Here is a 13,893-nt window from a genome sequence, read left to right as displayed (position 1 = left end):
AAGTTGGTTTTTAAGCCAAATTATGGTCTGCTTCCTGTGCATCAAGATCAATGGACCTCATATTGAGAATTCAGGGGAAAAGATGCCAAATATAAGTTCAACCCTTGGAATCATAGCTGAATCTTTTATCAGATTACTTTATCATGCAATGATATGAGAACAGGCATCACCTGGTCATCAAACTTTTTGCAATACTTTTGTTAAACCCATTTGTTAAATTAAAGCAGTTACATATTGTTTGATTTCTTTTGTTCTTCCCAACATTACAATTAACAATCCACAATAGGTTCACAGCTACACGTGCAAATAAAAACAGTAGAAAGATGAAGATGAAAATCCCACAAACATTTTTTTCTGTTGTCATTTTGTTCAGCCACCAGATTTCACAAACCCACAACCATCTTATTGTTTATAGAACCATCACTTGTAAATATGCTTTCCTTCAGGAAATAAAGACAAAAAATGATCTGCATGAAGATTTTTGGAAACCTGGCACCTAATTAGGACCTGACTCTTCTGTCACCTACCAGTAACAGGCTTCACACGATAAGGGTGGAATGTGCGTCGGGTTCAAGCTACCAAGGTGAAGCCGTGAACAAGATGAGAACCTTCATCAACTTAACAACATTTCAACATATTGGTTGTTGGTCCTACCTTCCAGGCAGTCAGTCATTTGCTGCTATACACAAGTTTTACAAAAATGTCTTGTTCAGTGTTCAGTTTTTCCTTTGAGTACATCTTGTTATTTTCACTAGCAATAATTGCTATCCCAATTGACATCGAAGTGAATAATGGATGTACCTCGCCAACTAAACTAGGTAGTATTAGCTGATAACTTCCCATCTCCACTGTTGGGTTTCGATCATGTATTAAAAATAAAATAAAACAAGATGGCAACAATGACAAATGCCAAACTCAAGGCCCAAACTCAATGGGGAGGGGTGACTGTGAAGATTTTATTCAAATTTAGTCATTCCTGTCATTTCACCTTTAAATGGCCATAGCCTAAAAGCTCCAAATTTGCATTCAGACTGGGTTAGACAATAATGTATGTGAAGGACTTTGTGTACCAGTTAACCTTATGAAGCCTAATAAGATGCTGATGTTTTCCCTGGCTTGACAGCTTCTAGTTGGTCACCCTGGGTTAATGTTCGAACAGCACAGTGCCTACAGTACTACTGAAATAGACAACAACGCAAACTGAAAAATTTCACCTTGCCAAACAAACAAACAAAAAAATAATAAAATAGTAAACTGCTCCATACCCTGCAACACCCTTATTTCCCAGAACACCATTCTTTAAAAACACAGCCTAATGGTTATTTTGTCCATGGTGACATTTTGACATTTAGGCAGCCACAGACAACCACAATATTTGTACACCAAAAAAATTCAGTTACATAAAAAGCTAAATATTACAATGCTTGAGAAAATGAGGTAAAAAAAAAAAAAAGCCCTACATGGTTTAGTGTATATAAAGATGCATGTTCACACTTTGGATTTGAAATGCCTAGTATGCTGTAGTACAGGACTGGAGAAGGGTTTGTATGGAAAGAGCTTCACTATGCTAGTATTCCTCCACAGTGGATTAAAAGAAGTCATCAACAAATACTGTAAGGAATAACGTGTGTTCCTTTATGTTCAAAATGATATATCAATAAAATGTTAGAACACAGAGATTATGCATTTACAAAGTTTTTGCCCAGTGGCTGGGAACAGTCTGATTCCTCTTTCAGGGGTGGGCAGGGGTGTCTTAACTCTTCAGATGATTTGGACAGGAGCAAGTAGGAACAACACGAGCTAGAAAACCACTGCCCGTGGGTGATGCTGTAGTCACCTTGGAAACCGATATGGAGCAGCACGGGAGGATCTGAAAAGCAAAGAGTCTAGATGATTATGATTTTATACCAAAACAAAATCTGTGCCTTTTTTTCCTTCTTTTTTTAAAAGAAGCTTTTGAAAAGTCCAAGTGATCACAGAAGATCACATTCAATATCTTTTATCCAATATTTCTATCATCGCTCTGTCTCCAATAAACCTGAGTGGTTTCTTTGATATAATCATTTTCTAATTTCTCATCACTCCCAATGAAAATATTAAAATGTTTTCAACTCTGCCACCTCCCGCCCAGCCTCCTTTTTGTTCGTGTCAACATTTCAGAAACATACACCATAGCAGGTCCCTATCTCTGCACTGCTATCCTTTTGTTACAAGTCACCTCTGATGCTTATGCCTACCCACGCCACACTGCCTGCATTCTTCTCTTCACCCCTCTTTTTGACTCTATGATATCCAATATGGGCTCAAATTGTGGTCATAAATATTTTGTACTTGTAAATCAGTTTTGTATTTGTAAATCAGGATTTGTATGTGTAAAAAGAATTTGTGTGTGCGTAAAAAAGATTTGTGTGTGGCCAAAAAATGCCTGTGAAACTCTCGCACTCAAGTTTCAAGTTACAAGTACGAATTTTGACCCTATTTTTCTTCCTTTCATCTGATTAGTCAATGTCATGTCAATCACAAATTTAACTATCCAATCAGAGAACAGATGGGTTTGTCTGTCAGAGGGGCGCAGGTCCTTGAAGGGTAATACAGTTTGAAGCTGGAGGCTCTCTATATAAATAGCCGATAGAAGCTAGGTCCTGTAACTTTCAGTAGCTGTTGAAAGGAAAAAGTTGTGGTATATCAGTGGTTAGAAATACCATTATTACTTTAGGATTAGTTTAACACAAAGTCAGGGCTGACCCGGGACCATTGCTGTGAGTCACAGTGCGCAGCATAAAAGTCCTTTCACATCGGACGCAGGATGTGCTGCTAATGCTAACTGCTAACTAAAAGCCAAGGATCCAGAATTTGTTGTGCTGGCTGCTGAGCTCTGTGGGTTTTTGCAGCAGCTCTACCTGTACTAGATGCACCTGCTCCTTGTCGTTTCTATCTCAGACTTTGTCCTCTACAAGAGTTTCTGGTTTTTTTGCTAGTTCTTCAAATGTTCAATAAAAACATGTATGCTCACGAAGAAAGCTTTGTAACTATCCCCACTAGTGAAGACTGTCATTTCCAAAACACTGCCCCCCCACCCCCGCAGTCCACAGCGCTGTTGAAAAGGCTCTGGAGGTCCCTTTATTAAGCATGTAAACCTGAGACACACAAATCACCAAACTGAGACCACCACAGATTGGTTTTTTTCATGGTGATGAAGGAAAACGCTGGGCTGGCATGTAAAAGGGCATTTATTCCCTTCAAGGACCTGAAGCTCCATAAAGCACCCACCTGTTCTCTGATTGGATAGTTAAATTTGTGATTGACATAAAATTGGCCAATCAGATGAAAGGAAGAAAAGTAGGGTCAAAATTCGTACTTGTAACTTGCAGAGTTTCACACGTATTTTTTTGACTAAGTCCACACACAAATCTTTTTTTACGCACACACAAATTCTTTTTACACATACAAATCCTGATTTACAAGTACAAAATATTTATGACCACAATTTGAGCCCATCATATGACACTTTACATGGTTGATCTGAAGTATTTAATTTAATTCAGTCTCTCCAGTGTATACCTCCATTTTACCAGGAACTCTTCCATCTGCTTCTTACTCCCACTACCGATCATAATATCATCACATACCACCCCTACCTTTAACCCATATGTCACTCCTATTGCACACCTCCCCACATATGTCCTGCACCACCATCCCGCAGTTCTCTCCCACTCCTCTACATCACCCTTGATCTTGAGAGTCCGTAACAGTATTCCTCTCGAAGAAGCATCTTTTTTTATCCACCTCTATTCTTGGCAGTCCTTGTAAAGACTGAATGCTCCTGTGGAGGTGCTGGTGTTTCCCATTATGGATGAGAAGACGCAGTTGCGCATGTGTCATTTTGGACACAGGTCCCACCTTTCAGGACAGTTGCATGCAGATACCACTGCAGATGACACTTATTTGTCCCCATGCAACTGGAAATGTGGTCACAGAACATCTTCTCCATCATGATTAGGTGTGGGTTAAAAAAAACAAAACCAAAAAAAAAAAGATTTACCCGATTCAATTTTTTTTTAGTTTGAATAATGCGATATCGATTCATTAAATCCTGAATCGAATTTTAAATATAAATGCATTTTGCCAGAAATGCTAGAAATCTCAAGTTAAAGCTCACAAAACTACTTGCACAACCACCAAAGAGCTAAAACAGCACGTGAAAGCAAGTAAAAGGTTTCGGCACAAAGATCTAAACACACTCGGCGCCATGTATGCAGAATTGCCGTCGGGTGCTGAAAGCTGACATCTCACATGAAGCTGCAGGTTTCCTCACTCTCCAACCAAAATTCACTGAACCAGCAGCAAAAGAAGATCAAAACTACGCGTCATGTTTGATAAACATCGTCATTAGTTCCCTCTTACTTTTGCTGCTCTGCTTCCATCATGATAAGATCGCGCTTTGTGCACAGCTCTCTCTCAGTGTGTTTCAAGAACAGTTTGCTATAAAAAAAAAAATTTCTCTGTTTCTGTATTATTCGCTTGCTTATTACGCACCAGTCTACTGTTGTGTTCAGTGCCGTCAGCCACTGTTTTGCTTTTGTTTGTTTTTTTCTGCTGTTCAATACCGAAGACATGTAAACTTTTACAAGTTATGCCAAATTGCAACATGCTTAGCTATGTCTCCAATAAAACTTCAGCACTTCAGCAGCAGCAGTTACTGTTCATATGTTGATTCATGGTTTTCTTCAGATTTTGATCTATTGCAGAATATTTATCTGCCATAATAAGCGAGGCCAGCAAAATCTCCTTTATATTTTTCTGTGTTTTATCCTCAGTTACTACAGTCTCACATTATCAGCTTTGGTTTTTTATACATAGATATAATTCTGATCATTTATCTGTACATATCCATATTCTTTTAGAATATTTATGACTGTCGGAGTCAAAATTGAATCAAATCTGGATCAAATCAGTTAAAGAAATTGAAATCGATGCCCAGCCCTAATCATGATGCAGGATATATAAAGTGGTCACTGTACATAGACTCATTTAAGAACTGTAAAAATAACAAAAGATTATCTTACCATGATATTGTCTCACTGCGTTTTTCAGTTTCTTCCTGAGTGTTTGCTCTTCTAGGCTGGCCATCTTCCTCTGGACACACACAAAAGTAAATGAACAGTTACATGTGCACCTAAAAAACTTAAAAAGTGCTCTAACATTCTCACACATTTATACTTCGATGGATGCACTGAAGAGCAACTCAAGGCTAGTATATTACCCAAGGATATATAACCTGTGATTAGTAGAAGACCTGCTCTACCTCCTGAGTTACCAGTCCAAATTTTAGGTAGGGTTAGGGTAAGACGGACAACAGTGTTCCCAAACAAAGGCAAAACAAAATTGGCTACTCATTTTTCATTTCATGCTGAAAAATCAAGCTGCTGCCAATCCTATCCTTTTCAGGTGGTATTTCATGGTGGATCCAAATATGACAGTACTTTTACTGCATTAATCAATCAATCAATACAATGACAAAGCCTGTACTGTGTTTTACAGACAGCTGAAGATACTCCTGTGTCCTTCTCTTGACTACCTCCTGTACATGTTTTTCATTTGAACCACACATTATGGTCGTACCGAAGGACATGTTGCATCAGGTCCTGTGTCAGATTTGCTTTTTCACATTAAAGGAGTAGTTTGGTTCCTTTGTGACCTTTATGCAAGTATCCACCCACAGCTGGGTTTGGAAAAGAAGACAAATTATGTCTAATGTGGTCAGAAGTTCAGTTTCCTGTCAGAAAGTTATTTAGGTTTTTAAAACCTTTTTTTAAACTGGCTAAGACACATTTTGCCGCCAAACCCAAATATGCCAAAATATTACATTGCTTAAGTTGTGTACCAGTCCTCTTCTGAATTTCCGAACTGGAACTATGCCCACCACAAAGTTGGTTAGGACTAATTCTTTAAAACTAAAATGTGGCTCAGTTACTTATCTTTGTGTTTTAATGCAAGGATTGAAAACACAGAATCACTGTTAGGGTGCTTTATGCTTTAACCATTACTCTCTCTCTGAGGTCTGACCTTTAAGCTAGATCAGTCAGGAAACACTCCTCTACATTATAGCATGAAACCCATTAGCATTGTATGGTTCACATGATTTCTTACCACAGTGGTGTCCTTCTACATCATCAAGAAGATTGGCTGTAGAGTTGGCTGTGCCCAATCTGGAAAGGAGTTTAGTTAAGAGCCACAAAACTCAGCCAGATCAATCTCTCAGAGTTCATGGACTCACAAACATGGAGAAATAAATGCAATTATGGAAGCTTGTGCATGGCTAGCAATAATATGAGAACCAAAAACCTCGGTAACAATGGCACAGACTATGGAACTGCTTTTCTCAGAATATGACAACAATGATGGTGCTTAGCTCCTTATGAATAACACTGGTCCACCAGAGGTGGCAAAACTGCACATCTGTCACTTCAGTAGATGGTTTTGTAAAAGTACTGATAAAAAGTACAGCCTCTGAAATATCCAAAATACAGTAAAAATGCAATTTAAAAAGTAGCTTATTGAAGGACATATCTACCAGCTATTACTGAGGACAGCTAACAGAACCTTATGTCATGTTAATATACCAATAAAATGATCTTACTGGAATACAAACATTATGGGAAAAAAAGCTTAGAAAAAACAAACAAAATTTAACAAATGCCTGTCCTATTAAGTGAGTATACTCATGGGTTAAAGTGGGATTCAGCAGGTGTGAGGAACCTAAGATCGATTGTTGTGGTGCAGCAAGGAGTAACTTAGAAATCATTCACAGTGATTTCTGTTGTGTGCTCCAGCAGATTATTTTGTATACAGCCTGTGGTCATCTAACCTGTGCTGCTCTAAGTTTTATTGTTGAGATTGTCTATACCAGGCTTTTTGTGGATGGAAATGATGGTGGAGGCCTTCAGACAGGTGGGAACAGTGGCATGAATCAGGGAAAGGTTGAACAATCTGGTGAGGATGCCTGCCTGAGCTCCTCTGCAATTTTGAGGCTCCTGTTGGGGGGCTCTGGCCTTTGTATTTGGTGAGGGCTTGGATTCCTCTCCACACCTGGTAGGAGATGTTATCAGTAAGACGGCCTCCACACTCTCCTATAGGCCCTCCTTGGCCAGTTCGATGCCCCTCCTCAGGTTGGCTCTGGTAGTGCTGTCCCTCAGCCTGAGTTACGAATTCTGACCAGAGCCTGTACTTCATTTGTCATCCAAGATTTTCGATTAGGGAAAATGCAAACAGTTTAGGTCACTGTCACATTCTCTACACTTTCTTTAATGTAGAAAAGGACAGACTAAGTGAAGGTCACCAGTAGGGATGGGTACCGGTGTCCGGTGCCATGATGGCACCGGTTCTGACATAAACGGTAGTAACCAGACCGAAAAGCAGCGCACATTTCGGTGCTTTATTTCGGTGCTTTTTTTTCCTGAGCTGTGATACACTTCTAGCCAATCATTTTACGTTTCCCAGGATAGTAGGCGGGGCCAGGTACGTACGTTCAGTTAGAGCAGAGCTACAGATTAAAAATGTCCAAGGCGAAGCGGTCAAAAGTCTGGCTGTACTTCACAGCAAAAGATGCAAACTCAGCAGCAACAAGTGCTTTAAGCTGATACTGTGATACTGTCAAAGGAGGTAACACCAAGAATCCGATGAAACACCTGGCGACGCATAGCGTTTTTTTTTTAAAAGCCCAGAAATGCGCCGTATTTGATAGCTTGCTGCGAGACCTCACACCGTGCACGTTGGGTGGGTTGCCAGTTATCGGACCCAGAGCAACATCCCCCAAAAACCCGAAGAGGAGAGTCCTGGCCCCTAGCCCTGCCAGTGTAGCAGAAATGATGAGGATGATGATGCAGCAGCAGCCGTTCTTCTCTGTGTGAGTAGCTTAATGTTGTTCGAGTGTAATTTACGTTGAGTAGGCTAACCACGTTATTACATTAACGCATGTAAGGTGAACTAGCAAACATCATAGCTACATGCGGCTGTCTTCTTGTTTGATGGCAGATACTCCCTTCACCCTGGACAAAAAGGCTAAAATGACCAAAGAAAAAGTGGGAAACAGCTGAACATGAGAGGTTTTTGGACAAAGTTTGTGTTTTTTTCCATTGTTTAAGCACTGCTTCCAGCCAAGAGTGATACCATATATGCCCCATAGCTGCAGAAAAGGCTAACATTGTTATCTTTTTACAAAAAAAAAAAAAAAAAAACAGCTGAACATGAGAGGTTTTTGGACAAAGTTTGTGTTCTCCATTCTTTAAGCACCGGTTTGAGCACCATTTAAGCACCGGCACCGTTTCAAAAGTACCGATTTGGCACCGGTATCGGATAAAACCTAAACGATACCCATCCCTAGTCACCAGGTCCTGCTGTTCAAAGATGGACCAGTCTGTTAGATCAAACCCACCCTCATGGGGCCATTTCACCAGAGTGCACGCAGATATCCCTTTGTTTTGCACACAGATGTCAGTTTTTGTCTAATCAGCCATTCCCCATTTCTCCAACAGTTGCTTGCTGGGTTCAGAGAAGATGAAGGAAGACAGCTGAGCCAAGCTGGTTTCTGCAGTTGGAAACTAGCTGTGAGCTGGCTGGCAACTGGGAAGCATGGCCGCAATGGTATACCAGAGGAAGTGTGGAATAAAAGAAAGTGTGAGCGAACCCCAAAGGAAGTGTCATCAGTGTCTTGCTGGAGCCCTCCCCTCACAGCCTCAGCCTCCTACAACTCTATTGCATCAACTGAACACAATTGTGCCTAAAATTGTCCACCATGTTTCACCATGCTTAAAATGCCAAATTTTAGACCTTTCATGTCACCTGTGATCACAAGTTCAGATGTATATCAATTCACTATGTTCAGTTTAAACACTGGTTTAAACTGAACGTAGTGTTAGAGTGTCAGGTTGATGGTGTTTTAGCCTTCAGGTGTACTAAAAGACAGTCAAGGGGGTTAGCAAGTATCCAAATATTGTTGTATGATCAAACAACACTACCAACACACAAAGTTTAATGTTAGTGACTTATGAAATCAAACACTTATCAAATTAATTACTAAAACACTAAAACAAGACAAGAACGTTCTGCAATTTTAACTAATTACTTATTTACATACTACTCAGTTAAATTTTTCTTCTTACTCTTTCTTCATAATGTAGTCCATCGTGGAATGCTACTTGTATAGTGCTTTTCTGAGCACTCAAAAGACTTGTGTTGCTTTTTATGTCTCATTACAAAGGACTTTCATTCTATGCCTTTAAGTGCTTTGTCTCATACACACAAACAACTAAAGGAGCAACTTAGTGTTTAGTATCTTTCCCAAGGTATTTCTACATGCAGACCGGAGGACCCAGGAGTTGAGTCACCGATTAGCACTTAACAGCAGTAAAAAGAAACAAGTACTATCAACAGTAAAAAAAATTCTTCTGTGTGTAGTGTACTAGAAGTCTAACCATTATCATAACAGTTTTGAAAGTGGTTTTGATTTAATGTGTTGTTTTAGCTACTGTACTGCCTCACAACATGAAATGGAACCTTTTTAAAAATACAAGAATCTCAGCCTAACCACATTTACATAAAGGATACGAATGATGCTTCAGGAGTGTCCTCCTTTTTGACTTTCTTCTCTTTGTCTTTTCTGAAAATGTTCTGGCAATTTCAAACAGCTTCTTTCTTGTTGCTGAAGGTGAAAAAAACAACTTCCTGCTCCATTAATCAAACTACAAAATGACTATAAATACTAATCAATCAATCAAGGCTTTATTTGCCACGTGCAGGTTGCCCTGCAGTGAAATAGGACCCCCCCCCAACCTTACACACACAACACGGACATCACATGGGGATACAGGTCGTAGATCGGTAGCGTTACAGAAAAACACTGAAATATACACTACAATGGGAAAGTACAAGAGGAAAAAAAGAGACCTCTACTCATGCTGAGCTCTTGGGAGGACAGCATGAGAACAGGAAACAAAAAAACTCCTCTGCACATAAAAGTAATGCCACTGTTTTGCACATGTCTCACTCTGTATATTTTATTTTATTTATTTTATATATTCTATTCATTGTTTACTCTATTTAATTTGTAAAATATGTGTACACACACACACACATGTAGAAAAATATTTAGTATACACATCCAGAAATGCATATACTATTATATATTGTACATATATTTATTAGTTTCAGATGTAGCCATTCTTGTATTTTGCTTGTTTACATTATTGTATTTTGCACAACTCTGTTGCTTGTGAAGCTCGCACACAAGAATTTCACTCACATGTGCTGTACCAATGTACCTGCACATGTGATGTGACAATAAAAGTGATTTGATTTGATTTGATTTGAAGTACATAAATGTCCACAGCACAACAAGCCACGGGGTCGGGTGGGGGGTGAGGAGTAATCCAAAGCAAACACAGCAGCCATCCTGCTAGGTAGGTATTGTGAAACAATAATACTACTGTAAATCAGCAGACTTACATTTGCCCATGTGTTTGAGTTTGTCTCTGAACGCATCATCTGAGATGGCCTCCATGGAAGCTCCAGAGTACTGGTCTCCTGCACACATACACAGAAGCACTACCACACAGTACACTTATGCATCTGAAGATCAAATATATCAAACGTAAAAATGCACAGTGTGATATATTGAGTGCAAATTTTTGATGCAGCTAACACAGTGAATGCACAAACACATAAACCAGTACTCTGTACAATTTAGACAGAGCTCAAAGTAGCTTAGCAGACAAATCTTGATGAGTGATATCTACCTGTGGAATTCTCCAAGCTAGTTGAATGATTGGACTTTGATTTCTTTGACTCATACTTCAAGCGATCTAAAAAGAGAGCAGATGTTATGACCACTAATGTGTGTTGCCCAGATGTGACGAGCTCTAGCATAAAAGTAATATGACCCAAATTTAAATTCTTAATCTCAGTTTCTGCTGGGAAAGGCAAACTGTTAGAGCTCTGGCACATTGTAAAGTAAATGCAGCAACTTCTTGTGCAAATCTTTCACAATAAACGTACAGAGATATATCCCACTACTTATAGTGAACTATCACTAAGAAGTTGACTTTTCATGAATACTAGCCACCCCAAAATAGGTTTTGTTTAATGAACACAGATTTCTTGTTTTGGGGTGACTGCCAAGCATATGCAGATGTGTTTGAGAGTTCTCCTTTTTCAGATTTTGGTTCCAGCATTCTCTAGACTTAGCAAGCTTTAGCGTTTTTGTTAATACTGTGTTGTATGAGAGCAAACCTTTAAATTTTATTACTTTAACCAAAGTAATAAAAACAAACCAAGCATAATACTTAAGCATAAAAGCAGACCTTGGCAATAACAAAGCAAAATAAAACAAGAAAAAAAAACAGTTTTCTGCACTGTGCAGTTTTCTTTAAACAATTATGTTTACATTCAGTGGTCCTCAGCAAAACACAATGTGGAAAAGGAAAAAAAAAAAAGAAAAAAAAAGAAATGAAGAACATGTTAACTTAAAAAAATAAAAATAAAATAAAAATAAAAAAAAAAAAATAAAACACAATGTGTGCTTTCGCAGTCAGTAATTTTCTAATGTTATATAATAGAAAAAGAATGGTAATATACGAATAAATATACATAGATTAGTTTGCACGCCAGCCAATACATGTAATCTTCCTAGTGTGTTGCGGGTTTACACCGGGGTCTCCTCCTGGTAGGACATTCACAGTCGGGACACCTTATCCAGGAGTCTACAGCAATCTCCTTCCAATGTGGAGGAGTAGCTGCTCTACTCTGAGCTCCCTACTCTGTTGCTAAGGGATAAGCCATCCACCTTTCAGAGAAAGCTAATTTCCTCCATGCTCTAATACAAAAAGATAAGGCCTAGATTCATAGATTTATTACATTTCTCAAAAACAATGTGCTATCTGGTGGCAGATGGTTGCATAACATTTATGACAATAATTTACAGGCATTGGGCATCAATTAAAATTTTAACAATTAGATTAGACAACTAGTCTGGTACCGACTAGCCATGATTAGTCAGCAAGTCAACTACTCGCCCACGTCACTATTTAGTATTAGACAAAGGTAACTGGATTGAATACAAAATGTGAACTTAAATTATGTTTTTATTCATTAAGGGAAAAAAAACTACCTTGCCCTATGTGAAAAAGTAATTTAAATGATAAATTAACTGTCATTAACCACCTTTTTGGAAAGTTGAGTTCAATTTCGCTAGGCCTAACTTACCAAGAACCTGTCTGGCAAAGTGAAATAGGCTATGCAGGAAACACAACACATAATATAATCTAAAGAAACTTAAGAATAGATGAGAAAAAAACACAAGTGATATCTACTAGTCTGGAAAGGGTTGCAAATCTTTACCAAGCATTGGCACTCCAGCAAAACGCAGTGAGAGCCATTACCCACAAATGGATATAACCTGGAACAGTGGTGAACCTTCCTAGTAGTGGAAGGTCTACCAATGCTATTCCAAAAGAGCATCAACGGAAAATACACTAAAGGAATTCCATCCTTACTTTCACTGAACTTAACTAAGTTGACTGCTCATAATTCAGCACTAAGAAAGAGACCAGGTAAAAACTCTGTCCATGTAAGAATTCCAAGGCAAAATCCACTGCTGACCAAAAAGAACGCAAAAGCCTCTATTCCACCATCACCTACTTAGCTGGACTTGACTTTCTGTTCTTAGGGTTTTCCATTACGTAGGTAGTATCTAGCTTCCAGTCGAGCAAGACATTGCTAGCTCTTGCCGCTGAGTTGTTTTTATCTTCTATTTTAGGCATATTTGTGTTTTGTCAGCCTCCTGTGATTCCTTCCCCACTCAATCGTGGGTTTAACTCTAGAAAAATCGTCAATGATTACGTTTTTAGTGGATTAAGTCCATCAATAAGCAGTTACTTCACACGTCTGTCTCGTTAAACCATTAAACTGGAAGTCCAGTGAAGAGGTGCAAACGTTTACCATCAGTTTAGCAGCAGCTATGCCATCACCTCAATGTCTTGTTGTGTTGTTTGTGTCACATACAACAAAGAACTTTCATTCAGCCTTGGTCCAACAAACCCATCTACATTCAGGTGGATCATCCAAAACCAAGTAGAGCAGAGTACAGTCAAGTCAAGCCGAGTAGGTGCTAGTGCAAAAGAGGCAAAAGGCTGATCTCAGAATTGGCAAAAAATTTCCGTAAGGATTTTGGGAAAAAATTCTGTGGCTAACAAGACAAACATTGAACTTTATGGAAGATTACATCCGATTACATCTGGCGTAAAACTAACACTGCACTTCATGAAATAAACAAACAAGTCATATTAGCATGGTTGTGGTAGTGTGATGGGCTAGGTGCACAACACTGTAAAAGGACTTGACAGCTCTTCAGTATTAACAGTATCTTATTAAGTATTTTTTAAATTCCAATACATCAGGTAAGTACAATAAGATATAAGACGAGGCAGTGCAACAGTACTGACCCACACATATGGTTCTTACACACACACTGGACTTTCTGGACTTTGTTTTTGCACAACACTGGTCACTATATTCTTCATTTCCAGTTAATACTTGTACAGCTGCTGTTATTGTGTATATATTTATTTATATTTAGATTTCTTCATACATTCTTATATAGTTCTATATTGTGTATTGTGTATTTTGTTGTACAGTTATTTTATTTTCAACTTTAATTTATATATTTTATCTTATTCTTCCCAGTTAAATTTACCCTTCATTCTAATTTGTGTTGTACAGTTATTTCATTTTTAACCTTAATTTATATTCTATTCCTTCCTAGTTAAATTTACCCTTTTTAATTTTTCATATTTATTTCCTATCTTATTCATAGCCTTTTCCTTTTTTGTTTTTCTTTAG

The 13,893-nt window shown here is 38.5% G+C and overlaps 1 protein-coding gene across 9 annotated transcripts in view; it reads right to left on the bottom strand.

Moving 5' to 3' along the window:
* Positions 1-928: 928 nt before the first annotated feature.
* cuedc1b (CUE domain containing 1b) overlaps positions 929-13,893 on the bottom strand; it is a 28,074-nt gene continuing 15,109 nt past the window's right edge. For 4 of the 9 annotated variants that reach the window (XM_026193181.2, XM_026193183.2, XM_080288659.1 and 1 more), the window contains 6 exons: positions 10,794-10,859; positions 10,504-10,602; positions 9,607-9,700; positions 6,151-6,209; positions 5,067-5,136; positions 929-1,870 (listed from right to left, as the gene is read on the bottom strand). In XM_026193181.2, coding sequence (XP_026048966.1) covers position 1,870; positions 5,067-5,136; positions 6,151-6,209; positions 9,607-9,700; positions 10,504-10,602; positions 10,794-10,859 — 389 coding nt within the window. In that variant the 3' untranslated portion in view covers positions 929-1,869. The remainder of the gene's footprint in view (positions 1,871-5,066; positions 5,137-6,150; positions 6,210-9,606; positions 9,701-10,503; positions 10,603-10,793; positions 10,860-13,893) is intronic. The other 5 variants (XM_026193184.2, XM_026193185.2, XM_080288660.1 and 2 more) reach the window with 3 other exon arrangements.

This window comes from Astatotilapia calliptera, chromosome 14, assembly GCF_964374335.1.
Source record: "Astatotilapia calliptera chromosome 14, fAstCal68.1, whole genome shotgun sequence".
Classification (NCBI taxonomy): Eukaryota; Metazoa; Chordata; class Actinopteri; order Cichliformes; family Cichlidae; genus Astatotilapia; species Astatotilapia calliptera.
This window is presented reverse-complemented; position numbering and strand designations above follow the sequence as displayed.